This window comes from Candoia aspera, chromosome 12 (genome assembly GCF_035149785.1).
Source record: "Candoia aspera isolate rCanAsp1 chromosome 12, rCanAsp1.hap2, whole genome shotgun sequence".
Taxonomy (NCBI): Eukaryota; Metazoa; Chordata; class Lepidosauria; order Squamata; family Boidae; genus Candoia; species Candoia aspera.
In genome coordinates this window covers 825,275-850,547 of record NC_086164.1, presented here as the reverse complement: position 1 = coordinate 850,547, position 25,273 = coordinate 825,275, and the positions used below count along the sequence as shown (strand labels likewise).

General features: G+C 56.2%; 3 protein-coding genes across 4 annotated transcripts; all 3 read right to left on the bottom strand.

Annotated features, from left to right (window-relative positions):
* Positions 1 to 212: 212 nt before the first annotated feature.
* On the bottom strand, positions 213 to 8,288 carry LOC134504481 (sestrin-1-like). Of its 2 annotated transcripts, none has more exons than XM_063313724.1 (9): positions 8,133 to 8,288; positions 5,408 to 5,614; positions 4,657 to 4,839; positions 3,434 to 3,664; positions 3,173 to 3,281; positions 2,823 to 3,016; positions 2,502 to 2,692; positions 2,044 to 2,188; positions 213 to 719 (listed from the first exon to the last, which is right to left on the bottom strand). In XM_063313724.1, the coding sequence occupies exons 1-9, from the start codon at positions 8,190 to 8,192 to the stop codon at positions 630 to 632; spliced, it is 1,410 nt and encodes a 469-aa protein (XP_063169794.1). In that variant the 5' UTR covers positions 8,193 to 8,288; the 3' UTR covers positions 213 to 629. The 2 variants fall into 2 exon arrangements, with proteins under 2 accessions (XP_063169794.1, XP_063169795.1); XM_063313725.1 differs by having other exon boundaries at positions 216 to 719; positions 2,823 to 2,941.
* Positions 8,289 to 10,360: 2,072 nt separating this feature from the next.
* On the bottom strand, positions 10,361 to 14,735 carry C12HXorf65 (chromosome 12 CXorf65 homolog). Its single transcript, XM_063313541.1, has 6 exons — positions 14,711 to 14,735; positions 13,749 to 13,835; positions 12,575 to 12,709; positions 12,007 to 12,075; positions 10,926 to 11,047; positions 10,361 to 10,486 (listed from the first exon to the last, which is right to left on the bottom strand). The coding sequence occupies exons 1-6, from the start codon at positions 14,733 to 14,735 to the stop codon at positions 10,361 to 10,363; spliced, it is 564 nt and encodes a 187-aa protein (XP_063169611.1).
* Positions 14,736 to 15,370: 635 nt separating this feature from the next.
* On the bottom strand, positions 15,371 to 24,272 carry IL2RG (interleukin 2 receptor subunit gamma). Its single transcript, XM_063313636.1, has 9 exons — positions 24,001 to 24,272; positions 23,167 to 23,254; positions 22,508 to 22,680; positions 20,576 to 20,718; positions 20,216 to 20,363; positions 19,557 to 19,588; positions 17,900 to 17,970; positions 17,051 to 17,135; positions 15,371 to 16,805 (listed from the first exon to the last, which is right to left on the bottom strand). Exons 1-9 carry the CDS (start codon positions 24,071 to 24,073, stop codon positions 16,602 to 16,604), a joined length of 1,017 nt encoding a protein of 338 aa, XP_063169706.1. The 5' UTR covers positions 24,074 to 24,272; the 3' UTR covers positions 15,371 to 16,601.
* Between the last annotated feature and the right edge of the window lie 1,001 nt (positions 24,273 to 25,273).

Here is a 25,273-nt window from a genome sequence, read left to right as displayed (position 1 = left end):
CAGGGAGGGAAGCAGCCTCAAGGGGGGCAGGTTAAGGGCCCTGCAGGGGGATCAGATTTGGCTACCAAGGGCAATTTTGATGAGGGGGGCGGAAACCCTCTCACTGGAAGAAGTGCTGGAGAGCCTGTTCCCTCCCCCTCAGTGCAAGGTGAGGCCAGCAGAAAGCACCCCCGTTCTCCCCAGAAACCCCCGTCCAGGTGGGCGGCCCGCCCTTCCCCACCTCCAAGGACAGGCTGGTTGGGGTTCACGAGCAGCAGGAATGGCACGAGACAGGAGAGCCCCCTCTACCACACAGTCAGAGACAGAACAGGCGTGCTGGGGTTGACCGAGGAAGAAACGGGAGCGACACCCCCCACACAAGTACGATCTGTGTCCCTCACGGCTCCCTTCCTTCCACAGACACCCACAACCTGCAGAAGAGCAGAAGCCACGCCTGGCTTGCCACGGCCACGCTGCCCACCAGCCCTCGGGCTTCTCCTGGCAGACCCGTCGTTCAGCAACTGCGCGCAAGGGAGGAGGCAGGAGGGATGATGCCACTTTTCACATCTTGGAGGGAAAAGGGGGGTGTCAAGTAAACGGGGGGACACTGCCAGCATGCAGGTGTCCAAGTCCAGGCTGCCCCCGCTGCCCTAGGAGACCATGTAGTGCGTGATGGCACGGAGGGCGTAGAGCAGCTCTGCCTGCAGCCGGGCCTCCAGGATGAGCAGATTCACGTGGACCTGCGAGAGCAGAGAGGAGAGCTCCAGCCACAGGAGCCGGCGACGCCCACCTGGCCTACCCCGCCACAGCTGGAGGGGAAGTGCTGCGCAAGCGGAGGAAAGCCGGCCTGGCCTTGGGGACGAGGCGCACAAGGGCAGGCCGCGGGGGGTGGGCACCTCTCAGGCAAGGCAGTTCAGCCCCAAGAAAGGGGAATGCAGGAAGAACTCCGGACAACCCTGCCGGAGCTTTGCTGGGCAGAAGACGAGGCCGGGACAAGTGGGCCAGGCTTTCGGGATTCCGTTCTTTCTCTTGCTCCAGGGAGGAACGTTCCTAGAATCCCCACCGTGCCCATTCCTTGGCTTTGCCCACCCTGGAGGGCTGATAGCACATCACTGTGGAGAGCAGCGGATATTCCAAGCTTTGGGGGAGAGATGGGGGGTGGCGGGGGCACCCACTGGGCCAAACCCAGGGTACGGCATGGAGTGCTTGGGGGCTCAGGAACCCGGTTAGCAGAGCTCGTTCCAGAAAATGCCTCGGCTACATCAGCTCCCTACAGTTGCAAAGCTGAACAAACTGGCTAACTTTTAATTAGTTAATTTAACAAATTTTTCCCTAAATGAGGCAGCACAAGAATGTCTCTGTCCAAGAAAGACAGCCAGAGGTTGCAGGAGGAAAGAAACGGGGCAGGTGGTAGATCCCGCGTGGGCTTGTAAGCAAAAGTGCGTTCACGGTAAAGACCCAGTAGGGCCTTTCACTGGCAGAGCCCCCCTTTCTGCTGCACATCAGCTAGACTTTGGGCAGGCCTCGCACTCTCCGCGGCCTTGTGCCACCTCCCAGAATGCCAGCCCAGCAACGGCACCCTCCCCGGGACCTCCGCCACAAGTCTTGCTGCTGCTGCGGCCCAGGAGGCAGTCGAGGCGTCAGAACTGGTAGCTGCAAAGAGCCGGATGCCCTAGGAAGTCCTCTAAACTGAGGGACAGGCACTTCTGCCAGTGGGCAGAATCAACACTGGGGGGGGGGGCACCGAAATATATGTATGAAATATTTTTTAAAAATTATAAGGCCCAAATCTTTCAAGATCATGCTACTGTGGGGAATGGTGGCCAGAAGGTCGACCCAGCAGCGTTACCACAGAACAGCGCTGGTGGGCATATCCTCTGCAGATGCCTGATCTAGATCTTGTTCAAAGCTGCCAAAGACAATCCCATAATTTAACTGAGCCTTGTGCAAATGGCTGTTTTGTTTCCTCCATTCTGAATGACCCCGCATCCAATTCCCTGGAAGATGCCAGCTCCTACCAAGGGATGTCTCATTCTTCCCATTTGCTCCACTCACACAACCTACCTTTTCGCTGTGCTTGAACTGCCGCCAGAAGCGCTCAAACATCTGGGGATCCACCGTCTCTGGAGAGCAAGTCACAGTTTTGATGTACAGCTTCAGAATCCGCTCCAGGAGATGGTTGACCTCTGCATAGTCGTAATCATCGTATCTGGAGGCGGGGAGAGAAGCAGAACCCAGATTTAGCACCAAAAGAGACTCTAACAAGGCCAGTTCTCAGTCTGTCCTGACAGACCAGGAATTCTCCGGCCAATGTTTAGAAAGTCATAGCAAGACGTTCACAAAACCCAGGGAAAGAATTCCACCCCAAGTCCCCCACTGGCAAAGCCCACTTGGCTGCCACCGGACGCCTCATCGTCCTAACTCTGCACCCGTCCAGATAGCGACTGCAGCAAGGCTTGGCTCTGCTGGCTTGGCTGGCAGGGGGCGGGGGGCTCCCGAAGCCCCGCGGGGGGGAGGAGCACCTGATGCCAAACATGCAGTGCACGTAGTTCCAGACGCCTCGCTTGAAGGCAGCGTGGTCGCATCCCTGCCGCTTGGCCATGGAGCAGCCGTGGAGGCCGTCGACCTGGCGGAACTTCTCGTCCAGCAGATGCCCGATGTCAGAGTACAGCCGATTCACCAGCGAGAACCCGTGGTCCTCCCAGGAGTAATCCTGCCAGGCGAGAAAGAGGGTGGACCAGTGAGGGAAAGCGGAAGCAGGTGCGCCCAGCAGCCCCCAGCTGGGGAGGGGAGGCAGAAGGGCAGCCAGGATCTTTGGAAGTCCTTTGCCAGGCGCGCCCCACCTGCACACGGAAGACCTGGGGCTGGTCCTCGTTGCACGGTGCAAACTCCTGGTAGCCAAAGCTGGGGTCCAGCACGTAGCAGGAGAGATCTGCAGCACCAGAGGATTCCCCATCGAAGCCTGGAAGACAGACCCGTGCAGCAAAGGGCTTCCACAGAGAGGAGAGAGTGGCTGTGTGCGAGCAGGAGGGGAGCTCTGTGGAGGAGAGGGCACACGGGTGACTCTCGCTGGCCTCCACTCAGGCCGCAGGCACCAGGACCCAGTGCATTTCCCAAACCTCCCAGGAGGCACCTGGGTGCCCACAGGCAAGACCGTCCTCCTAGACTCAGGGAAGGTCTCGGCGGGCATTACCTTCCTCCCGCTCGGCGGGCATCCTCAGCTCTTCCCGGGCCTCACTCCCCACCTGCAGCCGGTGAACGCGCTCCCGGAGTGTCTCCAGCTCCACGCAGGAATCCAAGGACTGCATGGGGAGAAATGCCACTGACGGTTCTTTCCTCCAGGGTTAGACAGGGCACCCCATGCCCTTTCAACCAGGGCCTGGACGCCACGCCCTGTGCCCACCACAACCCCCTTCTCCTCTCCCAGGCCCGCGCTAGGACCCAAGGCACGCACCCGCTTGCGGTTCAGGTGCAGCAGCTCCTGGCTGCAACCGTTGCCAACGTCGCAGAAGCAGACGCTCCCGGGGAGACCCAGCTTCAGCGTGCCGCGTCCCTCCGGGCCGACATCCTGCTCGCAGCCGCAGCCAAAGGCAAAGCTGGCCAGAGCGTGGTAGTGGGCGAGAAGCACAACTGCGTGGACCAGCTCAGCCAGCGACCAGCTCTGCTCGCTGATCTTCAGCAGCTTCTGCAAGGTGTGTGCAAAAGAGAGGCAGGCTCTGGATCTCGCCAGGGACTTCAACCCGCAGATCCACACGCTCTCTCCCTCTCTGTCAAAATTAATCTGCACAAATGATGCTAGTTGGAGCAGACACAAGTGATCACAAGCAGAGCTTCCCGAGCAGGAGCCGCAAGTTCCCAAAGACCCCTGGCTTATGAGCCAGCTCTGCATGGGGGAAGCCAACTCATCAGGACTGGGAGGACACGCTGGCTTCCCAAACGCAGCCGCTGCGTCTTGCTGGAATTAAGTTTAAGCCTCGGTCCAAGCCTGTTCCTCCCCTTCCAGACCAAGAGCCTCCAGCAGCAGGGAAGGGCCACGGGTTGAGATGGAGAAGCGTCACGGATACATCCGAGCCCCTGCTGGTGGACCACCTGCCCTGGTGGCCTGGGGAGAAGGTAAATGGGATGGGTGAGCCTTGTGGCACCATCCACGGAAACTCTCCTCACCGACACACCTTCTCACATCAGCTCCTCAGAGACTCATTCCACACGCTTATTTTTATGTGGGGGGAGGGAGTGCCTGTCCAGTCATGCTTAAAACACGTGCTGGCCCACAGAAGCTATTTAGGATGGCAGGATTTGAGCCGTGGAAGAGCACCCTTTCCAGGGCGTGGGGTGGGAGAGGAATGCACGGCCTTTGTTCCCTTGAACTGCCTTTGCAAACAGCCTGTGCCACATGGGGACCCTGCCTCTATCTCCCCCAGCTTGCTATCCTCTGCAAGGGTGAACAGTGCCAACCCCCAAACATCCAGAAGATGGTTGGCTGGGGGGCCGTCTACATAAACTGGGCAGAGGCATCGGCACTGTTCGTGTTCCTTCCACCCGTGCAGCTACACTGGGGGTGGGGGGGACAGGCCCTGGGAGCCCAGACAGTGCAGCAGCATCCAAACTGCCATGGGGGGAAATGCTGCTCCCCGCCCCTCCTGGGCCCTGAGGGTGCTCCCCGGCCTGGCCCGTTACCTCAATGTGCTCCTTGCAAACCAGCCAGGGGCGGTGGGCCAAGACCTTGTTGATCTCGCTGAGCCGGCGGAGTTTGGGGGGGACGTAGTCCAGCCCTCTCAGCCACAGGGGGTCACCACCCACCCGCAGGAACTGCAGCACGTGAAGATTCACCAAGTACCGACACCGATGCCGGGCAGCTGCCTGCAAGAGACACGCGAGGGCCACAGGGCTAAGATCAGTGGGGAAGGCCACCCGAGCCAGGGACCTCGCTCGGCATGGGCCCAGCCTGCCCTCGGGGTCACCTCTCCAATGCAGAGGCCCGCCAGCGCCCCCAGCCCAGAGAGTCAGCCCAGCGCTTCCTGGTCCCTGTGGAGCGTGGCCTCCATCACACCCTTCCTCCTTGCCTCTTCTGGGAGGGGACGGCGGGAGACTCTGTAGACTCTCTTCAAGGGTCCTGCAGTGGCCAAGGGCACACCTCTCCCGCCGGGAAGGACTTACAAGGGTCGACATCATTTCACAAAGGGAACTGAGCCGACAGCAGCTCCAGAACAACCATTTGTTGGTTTTGAGTGGCAAGGAGGTCGGGGGGGGGGCGGGCAGAGGGGCAAGCAAAAGGCATGCCAAGCAGGCCCCACCCCAGCGCCAAAGCTGCATGCCATTGGTCCCTGGCTGAGCAGGCTCTGGCAATGCCCAAAGCAGCAGCTCTCGCTTCTCACCAGGACAAGCACCACAGACCCCAACGCTCAGGACCCTGTGGCTTGACACGCACCATGATGGCGATGAAGTGGCGGCAGTCGAAGGGCAGCGGCCCATCCATGTGCAGCAGGTAGTGCTGCATCCGGAGGAAGCTGTCCAGGTAGTGCGGGTGATAGCCCATCTGCTGGGCAATGGCCTCGATCCGCCCCCTGCTGGCCAAGGCTTTCACAAAGAGCAGTTGGGGAGGCCTCTCCTTGTCACCGGTGCTCATCTTGGTCAGCTGGACCCGGGAAAGGCAGAAAGAAGAAAGATCTTGGGGCAAAGACCCACAAGACACTGGGCCATAAACAGTGGGGGTGAGAACAGCAACCGGCTCCCTGGTCCAACTCTTTGAGCACCAAAATGGCCTGATGTCACCCAAGGGCATGGAAGGAACACCTGGCTGGGCAGATCGGTGGGGGCGGGCTGCGTTTTTCTGCCCAAGACGTATTTTTTGCAAGGAAATTGTGCATGTGGAAGTCCCATCTGGAACCAAGGGAAATTAAGTGGTGCAACCTGTACACATCGCATCAGTTGCAGTAAGTTCTTCAGCCTGCTTTGGTGAGGGACACGCAGCCCTCCACCTGAATTTTAGGAACCCCGCATAAGACTCCATCCCCAGATGCAAATTTCACTAGTCATTGTCTATATCAGTGTTTCTCAACCGTGGCTACTTTCAGATGGGTGGACTTCAACTCCCAGAATTCCGCAGCCAGCCATGCTGGCTAGGGAATTCTGGGAGTTGAAGTCCACCCATCTTCAAGTTGCCACAGTTGAGAGACACTGGTCTATGTATTGAAGGCTATTTGCAAGAGGGAAGCTTCCCCCTGCCCTGCCTTCAAAAACCCCCAAAGACCCGGGAGTTTTTGGAGGCCCTCCCCAAGACACACCTGGAGCAGATGTGGCCAGCCCTTGGAGACAAACGTTTCTGCATCTCAAACCCCAATTTCAACCTTTCCCCAAATCTGTAGCTGGTCCCCCCGCCCCCTCCCTCCAGACATCCCCTCCCCCAGATGCTTCCCACAGCAGATACAGCAGGACCAGCCCTGATCCCTGTGGAAGGAGGGAGTGGCTCGGAGAAAGCAAGGGGGCTTCAGGCCCCACATCCACCACCTTTCCAGCAAGGGGCCCTTCAAGGGCCAGGGGCCAGGCAGAGGACCCCCAGCAACAGGAAACAGCTCTCCTGAGCCCATACCCCAAGCCAGGAGAAAAGCAAGCTGCCTTCAATAGGAAGGCGGGAGGCCGAGGGTGGCCTCCAGGATGGCCTTGGCAAGAGCATTAAAGATGCATCTCCCCAAGATTCAGGGAACATTCAGGGGCTACCTGGCCGCAGGCAGCGGGAGGGGACATGGAGTGGAAATTATTCTGCCCCACGCCAACTGAGCTTCCTTTCCCACCCCCTAAGACCTTACTGTAACCCCCCAGTGCTAAAATTAAAGCAACATCAGAAAGCAGGAGGTGGAACTGCTAGGAGGTGTCTCCAGAACTTTAGGGGCTTCACCTGACCTCCCAGAAGGATCTGACCAACATCTGGCCTCAGGCAAGGGGCCTCAGCTCTGACCAGTGCTGCTCGGCCCAGAACTGGGGGTCTCAGCAAAGACAAAGAAGGCAGGGGGGAGGCAGCGGGGGGAGCCCCATTTCCAGGCCCCTCCCCAAGCCAAAGCAGAAGAACTACTGCAGTGCCAGCCTGAAGGCAAAGAGGCTGGGGGGGGGGGGGGATCTCCACCGCAGTTAGGAGCACCCCTGCCCCCTCTTGAGAAGATTGTCCACCTTCTTCAGGGACTCCTCCAAGACCACCTTCTCCTCCTTTCAGGGTGTGCACACACACACATATTTGGGAAAGAGGCCCAGGAGCTGGATTTTGGAGGGCAGGCCCACCCACCTCTGGGACTGGCACTGAAGGAGACGGGGGGGGGGGGTTGAACCAGAGAGCCACATCCCCCAACTGTCCAATCCCCTAGACGTTGAATGGGGAGGGAGACAAAGAGAAGACAAGCAAAACAAAGAAACAGGCAAAGCCTCTTCAGACAGCAACAAATTGGGACAGCGCAGCGGGGGGGGGGTCACAGCTTCTGCTGAAGCAACCCATGCTGCCTCTAGAAGCAAGGGCTTGACCCCCTCCCCAAAAGGGGAAGGCAGGCGCCTTCAGCAAATCGAGCCGGGAGAGGCCTAGAGGAACACGCCCCCCTGCCCACGGAGCAGCAGCAGCCGCAACAGCTGGACCGGCTCTGCGCCCCACCCGCGGCGCGGTCCCGGTCCCGGTCCATTGTCTCTCCCGGCCGGTCCCAGCTGCGGCAGCCGGCGAGCCGCGGCGCCCCCTGGCGGCGCGACCGCCGAACCGCAGGAGGAGAACGAGAAAAACAAGTTTGATTGGCAGCGCGGGGGGGGGGCCGAGGTCGGTCCACCGGCGGCGGTTCGGCCGGGAGCATTCCCGTCCCCGCCTCCGCCGCTCGGGCAGGACAAAGCGGGGCGCGGGCGAGCGGCGCCGCAGGAGGAGAGATGCGGAAGGGGCGCGTCTCCTCCTGCGGGCTCCGGGGCGGCCGGCGGCGAGCGGCGCCCCCGACCGGGCGAGCGGGCTGGCCGGAGACCCCCGGGCGCGGCGGGGCTGCCTGCGGCCGGGGGGCTGCGGGGCCCTGCGGGTCCCCCAACACGGAGTCGGAGCCCCACCGCGCCGTGCCCGGGGAGCCGGGCCCCAGCGCTCGCCGGGGCTCCTCTGCAGGGGGAGCCCGGCCGCCCCCTCGGCGGGCTGGCTCCCTTACCTGCAGCCTCTGACACAGCTTTCCGCGGGGGGGCTCCGTGCTCGGGGGGCAGAGGATCATTTTCGCCGGCCCGCCGGCCGGGGCTGCCGCCTCCGCCGCCGGACTTGCAGCCGCGACCGACCGGGAGCCTGGAGCTGCGGGCAGCCAGCCGGAGTCGGGGCGCGAGGGGGCGTGCCCACCTCCCGGCGCCGTTCATACACCGCAGCGGGGGCGGGGCCGGCCGGCCTCCGGGCCAATCGCGGACGGGGGCGGGCCGGGCCGGCCGGCGGAGGGCGAGGCCACGTGGGGACGAGTGGAAAATTCCCTGCCCGTCAAGCGGCGAGGCTCCGCCCCGCGAGAGCGAAGGGGCGTGGCCGCGGATCCAGCGTGGTGTCCCTTGACAGCTCTTAAGGGAGCCGCGTCGTGTTTTCGCGCGGAGCCTGCGGAGGGCGGTCCGGCGGAGCGGAGGCTCGAGCTGGGCCTGGCGCAATTTTGCAGAAAGGTCTTCGGACCGTTTGCAGAGCGCTTTCTCTGCGAAGCCGTGCGTGGCGCGCCCGCCTGCGTATGATTTTTTACAGCGCAGATTGCAAATTTAATAATGCACCGCCTGGTTTGTAAAGGGCCTCTAGTTGCACCGGAGTTAAACCCCCCCATCCTCAGGACTTTCACGTGGGAAGCGGTTCTAAATATCCACTCAATGGGTATTTGAAGCGCCTTATTCATTTGTGGTTTCGTGATCGGATCACCCGGTTATCTACGCGAGCGCCTGCCGGAAAGAGCCTCCGGGCCGTGCTGCTTGGCGGAGCTGGGGCCGAGGATCTTGCCCAGCCCAGCTTTGGGCTTCGCCCTCCGGCTGGCACCGACGCCCGCCTCCCGCCTCCAGAAGGATGGGCGTCGGAGGAAGAGCCGTTGGCCCTGAGCTCTTCTTGCGGGGCCGGGCTCTAGGCGCAAACGGTGGTCGGGAAATAAAACAGGTAACTCTGTGCAAACCCCCCCGCAAGACGGCTGAGCTTTTCCGAGCCCCGTGGGCTGGGTCTAAACGGGGTCCCGCCTGGCTCTGGTTCCTTGCTGCGGGTCTCTGTCTCCTGCGCCCTAACCAAGCAGAGGTGAGGCGCATTACCGGGCAGCGCCCTAAGAGCAACCTTTGCTACCTGTTAGTGCCTGCCGGGGTTAGGCACGACCAGCCTCCTGCATTCACCACAACAGTCGAAAGCTATCAGGAATGCAGGTGATTAGCTTTTGCCATTTCTTCTGCACAAAGCATGCCCGCCCCCGTGAGTCTCTTTTGTCCCCCCTCCCCCCGCAGTTCTACGAGCTTTTCTGACAGCGCAAGATTTGCAGGATTAAGACGGTTTCATCTCCTTTTCATGCCGCTGCATCAGAGGCAGTGAATAGACCAGGGGACCCCTAGGCATTTCACTGTCTGTGGGTACCCTTGGCAGCAGCGGAATGAATGCCAGACATGCCGCCCCGGGACAACACGCAACGCTCTAGCAATGCCTTGAGCTCCGCACACGGAGGGGGCAGCCAAAAGGGCAGTCCAGTGTTTGAAATGTTCAAACTGATTGCTACTCCATTCAAATGCGTTAAAATATACCCCCACACACACACCCAGGGTTCTTCCTGCCATCTCCCACCCCTCCCTTTCCTAGCTTTTGATGCAGGTGCGGAGGGGTGGGTGGGAAGGAACAAACGCCCCTTCTGTGCCCCGCCGGCCTTGCGGAGTTTAAAGGGGCCTACCCAGAGCTCTTCACTTCTGGCTGTGGAGGTCGGGGTTGGTCCGGAGGGCATCCCCCTCGGCCGCCCTGCAGCATTCTGCCAAGGCGGCCAGGCCACCCCGTGGGCTAGCTTCAAGGGCGAGAGCCAGCCACCCACCAGCAATATCCATCCTGGGCCCCCGCACTGTTCCTGAAGCCTGGGCTGGCAAATCCCGCTCCTGCTGCGGCTTCTCTTTGGAGCCTCCAATCAGGAGCCTCCCCGGTGACATCAGCCTTGAAAGGGCCTCATCAGCTTCGTCCCGAATGGGAAACAGACCGGCAGACAGCGCAGCTGGAAGCCACCCCGGCTCCACGGGGCATCGCGCTTTCGAGCTTCCGCGGGAAGGTGGCAATGAGGCTGGGGGACTCAGGGCCAAAGGCGCTTTTATTGGGACGCGAGCTCGGGGGGGGGCAAGGTCACTCCCACTTGCGCAGCGCACAGGCAGTTGGGGGGTACGGAACCGAAGCGCCCCCAGGCATCTCTTTGAGAGGTCACCGATGCTTTTCCTTCCGAATGGCCTCCAGTCTCGCTTTGGTGGTGGCCGCCGTTTTGCGTGGCAAGCCCTCCTCGTCTAGGCTGCTGGCCATGCCCGCTCCGGCCTTCCCAGAGCTTTTTCCCTGAACAGAGGAGACAGCGCAGATCGCCGGGGCTTCTAGTAATTCGGGGGTGGGGGGAGGAGGGAAGACCCCACCGGCCAGCAGGGGCAATGGGGGCAGTGTGGTGCCCAGAGCTCCGTCCATCTGCTTAGGCAGGGCAGAGGAAGGAAGGAAGGAAGGAAGGAAGGAAGGAAGGAAGGAAGGAAGGAAGGGGGGGGGGTTGAGTCCTCGACCCATCATGCTAAAGCAAAATTTCTCCACCTTGGGAACTTTAAGATGCGTGGACTTCAACTCCCAGAATTCTGGGAGTTGAAGTCCATACTGGCTGTGGGATTCTGGGAGTTGAAGTCCACACATCTTAAAGTTCCCAAGGCTGAGAAACACTGTGCTCAAGAGACCGAAGGGGTTTGGCTGAGCCTTTCTCTACCCCCCCACCCCCAGAATGAGAGAGGAGACTTACCACCACCTGATTGGCCATGCAGGACAAGAGAGATTCCATTGTAGGGGGCTTCTTCCCATCTTGGCTCCTGAGGATCTTAAGGCGGCTTTTCTCAAGGAACTCACACTGGTTGCGGAGGGAGTCTACGGGCAAGCAGAGGCTGGGTGGGGAAAGGCTCCGCCTCTGTTTCCAGGGGGGGGCAGAGGTGGCTGCCAGAGGTGGGCAGCATATACGTTTAATACATTATTGTGAATTTAATCATAATAGTAACTGCCCTTAAGGCTGGTCACTCTGATCCTCCCTAATTGGTGGGGTGGGGGAGCTGGGAGGAGGGAAAGAAGGCCAAGAGGGAGGGAGGGAGGGAGGGCATCACTCCCACTCAGCCCCCCTGAGAATGGGGCTGGTGGAGAAGGAAACAGAGAGGAGGTACGAAGTCCCACATGGAGTTTTGAAGCCAGTAATATGCAAAATTCTACAGAAATTTTAACATTGTTTTTAAGAAAGGAAAAACTTCCCCCATCCCATCCACCTCTTCTCAAGTCCAGGAAGTACAGAAAATGCTCTCCTTTTGAGGTCTCTCCCAGCCCCATCCCTTTTGTATCAGTTCTTGCCTTCCCCCCAATATTATGCGATCTGCTGGCCACCAAAAGGCCGTTGTCACCTGATTTATAACTCTGGATCGTTCCAAGATCTCTGTCCAAAATATCCCAGATGCCCCTTGGATCCAGAGCTGTTAGCCAATATCCTGCCACATCTTTACCTTCTGGCAATGCCCGTGCCAGCCAAGTTGCCACTACTTCATTGTGTGTCCATGTCAGGGGTAGCAGCACCACCCCACACCTTCATTTTCAGGGGAAGAACTGTGAGGTCTCACGTTGGCTTAGACCACCCCCTCTTTCTGACCTGGCAGCTCTCCCCCATTCTGCCCACTCCCCGCGAGGGGTAGAAGCCATCTCTGGAAGGAAAAGGCGCTGCCGCCGCCCACCAGACTCCTCCATTTACTCTGGCTCCTTGTGGTCCGGGGCTGGGACTGGCCCTGAATGCAGATGCAGAGGCCAGAGTCCCAGGCCTGAGCCGAGGTTTCATCCCCACAGACTCCTACCCAGCAGATCCTGCGGAGGGGACCTGATGATAGGATGGAAAGCTCGGTAGCTATGTTCGCTTTTGCTCCCTGTAGAGAAGGAGAGGAGAAACCCGTATTAGTTGCTGGGGTCCCGGCAAAGACTCCAGAGATCAGAGGTGAACGCTTTGGTCTGCAAAGATGCCAGGGCACAACATCTGGATACAAATGCCCAACACTTAGTCGGTGCAAGCTGCAATCGGAACGGTCCGAAAGTCACCCTCCAAACTGGCAGGAAGTAGCTGGCCAGTATGCAGACAGTCCCCTGGGCCCAGTCCCCAATTAAATGGTCCGCCAAAAGGGGAGGGAAAGGCCTCTGCTACGGACCTAGCTGGGAAACTGCCCCCCACCGAGGCAGGCAATGGTTAGGGAGGATACCATCCAGGCAGCTGCTCAGAGCAAAGCAACACCAGAGAACACAGTACTCCAGAGAGATGAGGGGCATCTGTCCACCTCCCACTGACTTTCCAGAAAGTTGTTCTGGAGCACATGTAGGGCTGGGACCCTGATGGCTGCCCTCTGGGGTGGTCTCCTCCCTGCACACACCCACCTGTGGCACCACGTTCCACTTTACATACGTAGTAGGTTCCCCGAGCGCTGAGGAACTTGCTGGCGTTGTCTTCTGGGAACTTGACCAGGAAAATCAGCTTCAGAGTCCCATTCTCTTCACACAAATCAATGGGGTCTGAGAAGAAATGGCAGGAGTAGGGAAACAGGATCCCCCCCCCCAAGGAATGAATGCCTTTGCCCCCCTCTCATCCTTCCTCAGCTCCACGGGGAGCCCGCCAGACCCCCTGGGGCTTCAGCTTCCCAGGAGCTCCCAATATCCTTACCTTCATGGTTCAAGACTCATTCACTCCCAGCAGGACCAGGCCATTCAGCCCCTTCCTCTGCAGGTTTATTCTAACGTGGCATTCTGTTAATATGTTTTCTACTACAGATTAAGGTTACTATGGTAACTAATAATTTTGGCCGGGTGAAGAGGTTGAATTTAATTGTCCTCTTTTCCGATGTTAATTTTTGCACCTGGGGAGAAGAACTTGCCTGGACTTGTTTTAGTTTCGGTTTCCCTTCTGTGTAGGCATGTAGAGAGTTAAGCAGCTCTCACTGAGAGCCTGTAAATATGTTTGTTTTCTGTAAATAAAATTATTTTTATAGAAATGCCTGATGTGTGACTTTTCTGATTTCTCCTGGGCCAAATGCTTTCTAGCACTCTGCCAACACATTCAGGGGTAAATTGAAGAACCCAAAGACCCGATTCTCCCCATGGGTGCAAGGCCAGGGAGCTGGGTGAACTGTCAGCTTGTGAGTGTTCTGTGTGTGAGTGTTCTGTGTGTCTCTATTGCTTTATTTTCACTACCAATGTATTGTCCAGTTGTCTTTAATGTTGTTAGCTGCCCAGTCACTGGGCAAGTGGAAAGCCATACAGACCGAGCGAACGAGTGAATGAATGAATGAGGTCATGGGTGTGTATTTCCAGGCAAGGGGGCATCGCAAGGAGTCAATGCCCCTGGAGGGACACTGGTGTTTCCCCACCACAGCTGCTGCTCTTGCAATTCCTCCAAGGGTTACCGGAACTGCACTTGGAGGAGTCAAGTTCCAGTCCGGCAGACGCCGAGCCTGACCATCAGCCGTGCTCCCTCCTGAGCCACTTCCCTGCCAGCGTCCCAATGATGGGGGGTACTCCCCTCCCTTGGCCCTGGGGGAGCCCAGGCCCTTCTCACCTGTCCTGTGCAATCCCACCTTATCACGCAGGTAATGGGTTAGAATTAAAATGGAGCAATTGATGTTGGCCAAGAACTGCCGGTTGTCTGAAAGGAGAGGAGCCATGATCACTGCTGAGCAATGCATTTTCCTGGCGTAGAAGGGTGGCCTCTGCGGCCCTGTCCCGCCTGTCCCAGGGAACAAGAGCAGGTCTGGGCCTGACTGGCAGCCAGAGCCACCCTCACAACGGAAAGAAAGGTAAGCATGTGGGGAGCAGAGGAGGAATGGCACTCCAGCTGGGGCTGCAGCCATTTTCCTCAACCCTTCAGATGGGTTCCAAAGCTGCCCCTGAAGTTTGGCTGCTCGCTTGTGGAGGAAAGCAAGGATCCCCCCTTGGCCAGGGACCCGAGATCCAGGGACCAAGGGAGGAAGTGCTGAGGACCTCTGTTTCTTCCAAGGCTTCCTTGTGGTCTGACCCCTTGGGCATTGCCACCAGTGACCCAGAGAGGTGTGGGCTTCCCTTGGCTGGATGCATCCAAGCCAAGATGGGAGAGCCATCATTCAGGGTTGTTTGAACTGAATAGGGGATAGATTCCATGGCCCCAAAGTTTATTTGTCCACACAACCAGCTACCAGCCTCATGTCTCCAGTCTTTGGAAAGACCAAAAAAAAAAAAAAAATCTGGATTGCAGTGATGATTGTATGACCAATAAAACATGTTTGTTTTTAAAAGGAGCTTGAAGCTGCATAAAGTGGGGTTTGCAACCTGCCCTGACAATACCCCTGCCTCTGAGTGCCCAGTTTCAGGGAGGAGGGGCATACATTCAGAGGGTCTGCACCTGGCCAGAGGAGTCGCAAGAGGCCCTGCCTCAGCTTTCCCACTTGTTTTATCCCAGGGGCCAACAGGAACAGGAGCTGATGGCTAGCCATCCTGCCTGCCCCATGTCCACTCCAGGGACCTTCTCAGTCCACCTTTCGTTACCTCCATGCTTGATGCAGATGAACATGCCCCAGCTGCCTTTGGCATGTCTGGCAAGTTCTCCAGCTGTTGAGCAGCCTTGGAGCTATTGTGACATGTCATAATGAACGGCTCTATGAGGCAAGCTGGCAGGCATTGTGCCCTGACCCGTGGTTTCCTCAACCATAGTCTGCTGAGTCAACCATAATAGGTCAGCTCCTGCATTGCACTAAGCCATAATGTGTTTTGCCTGGTTCTGGTGGGGAGCCAAACCTAGCAACTGTGGTTTATAAACCACAGTTAATGACCAGGTGTGTTGGGCAAACCCAGCCAACTGTAGTTGACTCAGTAAATAACAACTAAACAAGCAACGGTTTAATACACTTCGCAAATCAGGTCAATGAAATGCTCTCTGAGTAAGTTTTCAGCATCTTTAATGAGAACACATTTCAGGACTATCCTTTGCTTTGAGCGGCACCATGAATATTGATGAGAATCCTGTAATTAATAATTGGATGAAAATCTTATACAGACGGAGGCAGCTAAGTGACAACGGGGTCTGGACGCAACAGCTCGACCATCGAACGAGGACCCGTGTTGCCGGGAGGGGGGCATGAGCAAAGAGACACCTGGACGGGTCAGATGAAGGAGGCAGGAGACAGAATTATTGAGTGTCTTTTTATTACAATACAGGAGATGCACCCATACAGGCAGCAGCAGGAAAGCAGGGAGGGGTCAGCGGAAGAACCAAGGCTGCCTGGGGTGGGACGACACGGCTGAAGAAAAATCCAGTGCCAGGGTCCCAGTCCTCAAATGGGGAGATTCAGGTGAAGGCAGGGAGCCCACTGCAGGAGGGTGAAGCTCTGCCAGGGATCAGCTTAGGCCAGTGTTTCTCAACCTTGGCAACTTTAAGACGTGTGGACTTCAATTCCCAGGATTCCCCAGCCATTCCCGAGCAGAGGGACTCTGGGCGGTTTACAATATAAAACAATAAATATATAATAAAACTTCAATATAAAACAATTTAACAGAACTACCAAATATAATAAAATCCAGCTGGCTGTGATCTCATTCAGTCACTGTATAGGAGGGCACTTCAAGGCACTAGCCAGCCCCAAGTATGACTATTCTCCTCCCTGCCCCAAGCCTGGTGGCAGAGCCAGGTCTTCAACTCCCTCTGGAAGGCTAGGAGCGATGGGGCTAATCTCACCTCCGGGGGTGAGATATTCCAAAGGGCGGGCACATGGAATTCTCTTATCGACGGGGCCCGTAGCATGCCCTCTCTGCATGATCGGTTGGGACGGGCTGAAGAAACGGGGAAGAGGCGGTCCCTTAGGTAACCCAGTCCCATGCCATGTAGGGCTTTATAGGTGATAACCAACACCTTGAATTGGACCCGGAAGCAGACTGGTATCCAATGCAGCTTGTGTAGCAAAGGTGTTATGTGCGCCCTTCTAGGGGTGCCAAAAATAGCCCACGCAGCCGCATTCTGGACCAGCTGAAGCTTCCGGATACTCTTCAAGGGTAGCCCCATGTAGAGCACATTGCAGTAGTCTATATGGGAGAAAACAAGGGCGTGAGTGACTGTTCGAAGGGCCTCCCGATCCAGGAAAGGGCGTAACTGGTGCACAATACGAAGCTGTGCAAAGGCCCTTCTGGCCACGGCTGCCACCTGCTCTTTGAGCAGGAGCCGTGAGTCCATGAGGAGTTGAAGTCCACACATCTTAAAGTTGCCAAGGTTGAGAAACACTGGCTTAGGCACTTGCAGCACACTCTTTCAGCCCAGGGGCTGCTTGTATTATTACGTTCACACTGAATTTTCCTCTTTGGTCCTGTTACAAGTAACAGGTAGGAGGGCCACTTGGGGGGCTCTGGAGGCTGGGGAAGCCAAAGCTTTCAGGGACTATGTGCAGACTCAGGTGGTGAATACTGCTGTGTCTGGGTTGGCCTTGGGAACAGGGTCCGCCAAAAGGCCAGGAGCCCCTCCGGTCTTGACTGCAGCGTCACTGCTCACGGACAGGTAGCCCCCGCTGGGCAGCAGCTCAGTGACAGAGCAGATGTTTTCAAAATAGTTGGGCTTGAAACTCTCCACCGCATCTTTGGAGACCCCAGCCCATTCCTGACAAAGAAAGGACATGTTGGAAAGGCACACGGCCCCTGTACCCTAGGCAGGGGCCTTTCTCCTCCGCATGGTTTTCTTTCTGGGCTGGGACCCCCTCCCTTGTCTAACAGCCTGCTTGCAGATGAGCAGTGCCAAAGCCTGGGGCTGCAAGGCAACCTGCTAGACCTCGCGTAAAGAAGAAATCACCAGAATCTTCCTGGGGGCCTGAAGCTCAGCCACGTCTTAAGCTTTGCCAGACTTACTGAGAAATTGCCTTGATATGCAGTGAAGAGATCCTCAAATTTCTTGCTGGGGTTTGGGATCCTGGGCATCAGGACCACCCACACCCTGTTAAGAAACATTAAGACCAGTTAGGAGGTGGAACAGGATTCGTGTTTCTCCTCCTGATGTATTTCATGCATCTCTTTAAGACAGAAATGCTACAGAGAGAAACTGGGAAAGTCAAACTGGTTGGATGCTGCTTCCTTGAGGACCCCTCCTGGCCTCTGCTGGAGGAAGGGGCTGCGTACTGATGCGCATTTTTAGAAATTTGTGATGAGATGCATGGGGAAAAAGTGACCCCCCAACTCTATGCTGAAAAATGTTCTGTAGCGTGAATGGCAGTCTTGCTGTTCAGCGCCAGACCCACCGTTCTGAAGAGACTGGGCTTTGTGGGGTGGTTAAGCAGCCTTGAGTCTGCCACAAGACTGTCCAAAGAGGCAACTGGTGGGTGGGGAACTTCCTTCCACCATTCCCAGATGGCATGGCCGTGGGGCATCATAGGAGGGCAGGGAAGTCATTACGTATGCACTTTTTAAGGCCTCCTTTGGTTCATCTGGACCACCTCTGTCCCCTCAGTGGTTGTAAATGGGCTGCGTCCAACATTCGGGTTCCAAGACAAATGGGGGTCCAGACGAGTGCCACTTCCAGCCCCCTGCCTCAATTAGCCCACTAGACCAGGAGATGTGGGGGATGCAGAGGGCATCTCTCTCTGTTGGCAGGCCACACTGTGGGGCAAGGCACCTTCACTTCCCCACCAACAGTTCCAACCCAGGAGCCCCTCGCCCCAAAGAGCTCTCTCAGCCCCCAGCCTCGCCCAGCAGCCCACTCACCTCTCCATCCGCACCAAGGCCAAGAGCAGCATCAGCAAAATGAAGAAAGAACCCAGGGGGATCACAATGCTCTGAAGGGTGGGGGACAACGAGGCAAGGGACACATCTGCAAAAGAGAGGCAGGGTGAGGAAGGCAGGGCACGATCTCAGAGAAGCAGCTCGCACCGTCTCTGTCTCTCTCATCTGCAGTCAAGACCTGCAATCCGTTCGGCAGCTGCTCAGCACGTCGCCCCAAAGCAAACAAGCACCAGAGTCATCTGCTCCTAGAGGGCCTGCGCCAGAGTCACAGGACCCACCTGTTGGTGCAAGCTCTCCCGCGTTATTTGAAGGCCAGTTCAAACTTCTGACTCTCTACCCACTGGTCCAAGACAGTCCAAAATCTCCAAGAGATGGGACAGAAGACACCAGAACTGCCTGGCCCGTCAGACTGGGATGGCTGGGCCCCATCAGCACTATGGCCATGAAAATAAGCCCACCATCCAAGGGTTTGTGCATCCTCTGTTTGAGTTCAGTCAAGTTCCCCTGCAGTGCTCTATCAGACAGCCCGTGTGTGTCCTGTAACAGCCAGTAGGTGGATTAGAGACAGGTGGAAGTTAGTACAGGGACATTTTAAAGCATCTCCACCCTTTTATGCTTGGCAGTTCCATCCATCCTCCACCCGGCATTTGACTATTAAGGGCTCTTCACCCAGGCCTCTGGTGAGGGACAGTGAGACCCCTCGCTTCATCGTGCTTGCCATCTTTTATCTTGATCTGATTATTGTGAGCTGATCAGGGTCATTGAAAATTGGGCGACACCCATGTTTAATAAATCACTATTGATCATTATTAAAGGAAAAGGCTTCTTTAAGTCAGCCTGGACTCTGCCGACTCCCTGGATATGTCCGCATGGGGATGAAAGTGCTTTGCCATTGTCTTCTCCCAGGCCGCGGGATAAAGGTGAATGGTACAAAGGCAGATGTTACCAGTGCCCAGCAGAGGGAACAGCCCCTGCTCCTGACAAGCCCCTCCCTCTTAGGGTTCGGTCCATCCACTGTGTCAGCTCCAGCAGGGCTTCTTCAGAACAGAGGGAGAAGCCCTCGGATTTAGATGCTCAGTTGCTGCTTTCTTGACTGTAGTTCATAAGATGAACAGAAAGGTTTCCAGGGGCTATAGATATGGACTGGACACAGCAAACAAGTTGCTCTAATTTCCAAAGAAAAAGGGCGACTTGGGCTGACGCTGTTGTGGAGGCTCGTTGCCAGACTAGAAGATGGTGATGGAGTCTGCAAAGTCATCTAAACCTTAATACATAGATCAATCCATAAATGTGACCAAAGGAGAAAGTGTGGCTCTCTTCTGTGCTGCCTCAATCATGGCTTGCACAGTTCCTCCCATCTGCAATTCCTCCTTTGCCCTCTTGACCAGGTTCTCAATTCACTACATGTAGTCCTCACTTAACAACCACTTGTTTAGTGACTGTTCAAACTTATGATGGTGCTGAATGAGGGGAACTTACGACTGGTCCTCGAAGTTCCATCTGTTGCAGTGTCCCCGCGGTCATGTGATCGCCATTTGTGACCTTCCCTACCCACTATCAACAAGCAAAGTCAATGGGGAAGCCAGCAGGAGGTCACAAATGGTGATCACGCTTAATGACAGCGCAGGATTCACTTAACGACGGCAACTGGAAGTGCTGGAACTGCTGTCGCTAAGCGGCATGGTCACGTCATGCCACGCTTTATGACTGTGTCGCAAATTCTGGTCCCAATTGCCTTAGTTAACCGAGGACCACCTGTAGGCCATTTGCCACGACTTTCACTCTGTCTTGCACATATTATTCTCACGCATGGAGCCGCTGTTGCTCGACTGAATCTGTCCCAGAGCTGCTCCTCTGGCTGCTCCTGCCTTGAGGATCAAAAGAGGGGTTGCCATGGCTGCGGAGCACCCACCCAAGAGCAAGTAGGCCCTGATCCACTCTGGCACGGTGCCCAAATCCCTAGAGGGCACCTTGGGAGCCTCGTCCTTTGCTCAAAGAGGGGCTTGCAGGACACGCTAAGCCAAAAAAAGATTGCAAAGCATAGTTTACAGATAAGCATCTTGCGGGAACCCAGCTAATTATGGCATTTCAATAAATTACAGGTAAGTAAGCAATGACTCGGCGTGATGTGCCCACACAATCAGAGGATGAGTTGCCCCTGCAGAACAGCACAAGGCTCCCCAGCTGCAGGACCCAAAGGCAGAGGAGGCAGCTGTGGGCAGGGCCTGCTGGATTTCCTTCCTGCTTCCCTTTCTTGGCTCTTTGAGGCAGAAAACCTGTCCTGTCCTCCCCGCTTACTTTTTCCCCACGTGACTGAATTGGATGGCAGGCTCCAGAGGTCTGTGGTTGCACACTTGTTGTGCAGTTTACTCTTGACATAGACGGTGTACAGTTTCTCAGGATCCACGCTGGGGATCTGGAACTCCATGCTATTTACGTGGTGCTCCTGGAAAGCAACATGGGACAAAAATTCAGCTCCTATCACGCCTCTAGCGAAATGGAGCGTGGCATGCAAAAGCCGAGCTCTGGTGCCATAGTTTGTCTCAAAGATGTCAAGAGGCCGTGGTGCTCTTGCTGCCCCAGACAAAGGCACCTTCCCTACTGGAAACAGGAGCAGTTAACCAGCCCCGACCCGTTCAGCCAGTGCGGCATCCCTACCATCCAGCGCGTGTCCTTGTTGTTCTTGTAGCTGACCACGTGCTGCAAACACTTGTATTTTTTGTACGGGGACTTCCAGGTCAGGAGAAGCTGGTGGTTGCTCACGTTGTGCAAGGTGAGGTTGAAAGGTGGGTCGGGTCTCACTGCAGGGAACATCAGACAGAGCTCTGGTGGGACAGGTGCTTGAACCACAGGCATCATCCTGCCCAAGTTCGAACCCTCTCTCTTTCAGGGAGGGAACGCTTCCAGCAAAGACCAACTAGGGACCAGTGAGGTCAGAGGTCAGCAAAGCTCATCAGCCCCTTAGTAGCCCGGGCATCTAAGCCAGCCCCTCTCTGGCCAATCTTACCAAGTGGTCCCTGATGCCCCCCCCCACCCCCAGCTCCCCTCTGCTTGGATCTGGAACAGGGCCCTCAGAGCCTGACAACTTTGCGGGAATCACGGAAGTGAGGACAATGGGAATCCACTGCGGGGGGAGAGCTGGGAGGTTAGGAAGGATTCCCACTGCTGAGGCACCTTTTTCCCACAGTTAAATTCCGGATAGCATTTAATGTGATGCTGTTTGATTCATAATGCCCTTCCTCCATCATCAAGAATCTTTCATGTCATACAAACTCACAAATCAGTCCTATTTTAAAAGCTGTTTGAAAGATTTAGAAGAATTAGGAGATTCCTGCTACAAACGTAGCCTGTTTTATTACTTCCTGTCACCTGCAGCTCAGAAATTTCTTCTTAATTTTCTCCAATGCTATATATTTATTCTTTCTTTCTTTTTTAGCATAAGCTGCCCAGAGTTATTCTGGAGTCGGGTGGCCTCCAAATCTCATAAATAAGCAGTCAACTTCTGCTTCTTGGTGGAGGCCCTGGGAACATTTTAATTACTGTTTTTTTTTTCTTCTTTAAAGGAAAAAAATTAAACATGCAAGGAATTCCAGTTCTTTTTTTAGGAAAAATTGTCTAACACACCAAAGTCAATTAAGGGGTAAATTTCCGTTGTGGTGGGCAGAAAGTAATAAAAGGGGCAGAACCTGCAAACAAAACACATCTAATTAAAAAAATAGTAGAATTTAAATCTGGTAGTGCTTTTGCTGCGTGTTATGGGTGGGGAACAAGCCATCGCAAAATCAACTCTTTAAAAGACAAAGACAGAGAAACCTTTGCAGTGAATACAGGTAGTCCTAACTTTACAACCATTCGTTTAGTGATGGTTTGGATTTATGACAGTGCTGAAAAAACTGAATTATGACCGGTCCTCACATTTATGAGTTTTATTTATTTATTTATTTATATTTCAAATTTCTATCACCGCCCATCTCTCCTGAAAAGGGGACTCTGTTGTGGTGTCCCTGCAGCCACATGATCATGATTTGGGTGCTTGGCAACCAGTTCGCATGTCTGACCATTGCAGCATCCTGTGGTCACATGATCGCCATGTTTTACCTTCCCAGCCAGCTTCTGGCAAGCAAAATTGATGGGGAACTGCGTGATTCACTTAACAACCACATGGTTTGCCTAATACCCATAGTGATTTGCTTAACAACCATTGCAAACAGGTCATGAAATCAGGTCAGATTTGCTTAATGATTGCTTTGCTTAGCAACCACAATTCTGGTCCCAATTGTGGTCGTTAAGCAAGGACCAGCTGTACGGTGATGTCACTGTGACCACCATCGTTAGGGGTTCCTGCAACCCTTGGATGCCTGTTTCCAAACCATGTTCTAGGGAGAGAATGAATTTATAAGCAGGGTAAAAAGGAAACTGGGACTGACTGGAGGCTTTATATCGAGGAAACGGTTGGCCCTTAAAGCACAGAGGGGGACAGACAGGTGGGGCCGCGAGTCCCAATGGGGCGGATTAGGAAGCTGGGCCCCCTCGTCTCTTGAATTACCGACTGCCGGCTTGCGAGTTCACAGTGCGGTAAGCCATCCATACCTCGGTTATTCAGCAGTATGGGTTGGGTGGGAATAATCCTCCCCTGGCTTCCATTGATGTAAGTTCTCAAGTCAAGGAACAGTTTGTATTCGCTGAACCGGCACGCCACGTTGAGCCCCCCTATCTGGATGTAGTCCTTGCACTCCGCTACGGGGTCACCAGTTCCTTCATACCTGGACAAGAAAAGAGAGTCCGGATCCTTTTCTATTGGCAGCCTGGGCTGGCTGCACAGGCACTGGAAATGCAGTGCCGCCATGGAAGCGGTTGGCCACGGCCTTCCGAGGTGCTGAAGGACCTTTCCGTCTCCCTCCGACTCTGCGGCTTCATGAGGGGGTCACCAGCCCTGACCCGCTTGGCTTCTTAGGGCAGCCAGAGTCAGGCGAGTGCTGCTGCCTGCCCAAGGAAGAGAAGAGGACCATGACCTTTGGCCGATCTGAATCTCCAAGCGGCGACTGGACCTTCCCTAGCAGGAGGGGCGATTCCATGGAAGGCTCTCTGCATCTCAAGCAGGCCCGGCGCAACATTGGCGTGAGGTGCCCTGCCCCTCGTGAGGGAGGGAGGAGGCGGCCAGCTGTGGCTTGTGGCCAAGAGGCAAAGGAACGGCTGGAGTGGGAAAAGGGGGCACAGCCCGATGTGTGAAAGAGGCAAAGGGCACCTACCAGAAGTAGAAGGAGTAGTTGGTGTCTGGCTTCTGCTTCCTGCCCCAGTCGCAGATCACGTAATCGCCGTTGTGGCACACGCACTCCACTGTGGAAAGAAAGAACAGGCATCCGCCGCCTCCGTGATGCCCTGTCCCCCAGCCCGGGGCTCCTTCCCTCGTTGGGCCATCGGGGTCGGCCCAAGGGCTGAGATCCGACTCTCCTGCAAGAGACGCTTGCAGGGCTCCAGAGATCTTGACCAGCGCTGCTGTGCTTCTGCTTGGAGGGCCTTGTTTTCGCCTTCCCCCCTTCTTTGGTTGCTATAATTTATTTTACTCGATTCAGAGGAGATCTGTATGCTCAGCAGTGCCCTCTTCTAACACAACCCTTTGGCAGCGCCAAATTCCCCATTTGCAAGAGAAGGCTGAGGATGCGACCCAGTTCCGTGTCGGGGGCTGAAAGCATGCCCCTCTCCCGCCCCACCCGTTTCTCAATGTTTCCAAGGTTGAGATCTACTCTCAGGGGGTCAGGCTGGACTGATCAGAGAAAAGCAGCATTCCGGTTATTCACCGATTGAGCCGAGCCATGGCTCACTGGCTGGACTGCTGCAGATGGGACCACCTGTAAGCTAAGCCACAAATCATGGTTTACAGAGAATAGCCCAACAAGTGAAGCTAAGGCTTGTTACAGCTTAGTTACAAAGCATTAAGCTGGAGAGAACATCAACCCAGCTGATCTTCCTCCTTCCTTAACGGACAGTTCAAAGAGAATTTGGGAAGTGGAGCTGAGGCTCTGCCCCCCCCCGCCTACCCTCCCACCTTCCTGCAGAGAGAAGCAGGACAAACGGGCTGGTACCTTTTGCCTGCGAGCTGCCTGCCAGCAGCAGGAGCAGTCCCAGCACAATCCCCGGACAGGCTGAGGCCCTCATCCCCTCGCTCGAGAAAGAGCTGCTGCACGTTCAGAGGTGCTTCTCGAAGCTGGGGGGTGGGATGTGAGCTGAAAGTTTATCTGTGGCTGAAACGTATCACTTCCGCCGTCACCAGTTTCCTGTGGAAAGTCCCTGGGGTGAAATCTTGAGGGGGTGGAACACGAAGGCCCGTGGGGATTTCCAGAGGCAGCTGAAGCCATAGAGAGACCCTGCCCTGGAAACCAGGAGGAGGAGGAATTAGCTGACCGCCATCCAGAGCAGGCACCCCGGAAGGGCTCCTCCCCGATGCTCCCTTGGAAGGGTGGGATTCCATGTTTCTCAACCTTAGCAACTCTAAGATAGGGGGACTTCAACTTCCAGAATTCCCCAGCCAGGCTTAGAGTTGCTAAGGTTGAGAAACACTGGGTGGGAAGCTGGACGGGCTGCAAGGCAGAGGAGGCCCTCATGGGGTGCACCCAAGACCCCCTCGCCCACCCTCCATCCACTGCAGTACCACCTTTGGGGGATCTCCCCCTTCCAAACAGCCTGGGAAGCAAGCGTTGGGGTGGGAAGGGTGGAGGTCTTGCCTTACCTACTTACTGTGGAAGCCCAGACATGGAGTTGCTCTGGGGCTTTGTTTTCTGAGGGGGGCACATCTGGGGAGACCTCTCGAGAACATCTGGAGGAGAACAAGGCAGGCAGGGCGAGGGAGGCCTCAATCCCCTTCCTGGCAGCAAGGTCGCCCCCCTTGGGAACTTTGGGTGGCTTTAGCAAAAATAATCTGAAGAAACGGGGAGGTGTCAGAAACGTTGTTGTGGTTGCTGTTGTGTGCTTGGGCGGGCTGGACAGACATTCTCCCCCCTCCATCATCGCATCTCTGCTCAAGGCGCCCGCTCGGCCCATCGGCGTCCCCACGTGCAAAGAATCTGCTCAGAGGATGAGACAAATTCATGGGGGGGGCGAAAGCCGCCCCTGGCAGGTTGCCGCATCGGGCTGCACCACAGTCCTTAAATGCTCAGCCACCGGCTACCTGCACAGCCCACGTCGCCCCGACAATCCCGCTGCTCCTAGGTGCAGGCGGGCAGGCACGGAGGCCGGAGAGGCCATAGCGCGCAGAGAATCTCGCGGGACCGCCTCCAGCTCAACCTGTTGAACGGCGGGGCGCTGCAGTGACCGAGGCCGAACTGCAGGGGGAGACGCTCGCCCGCTCTCCTCGGAGGC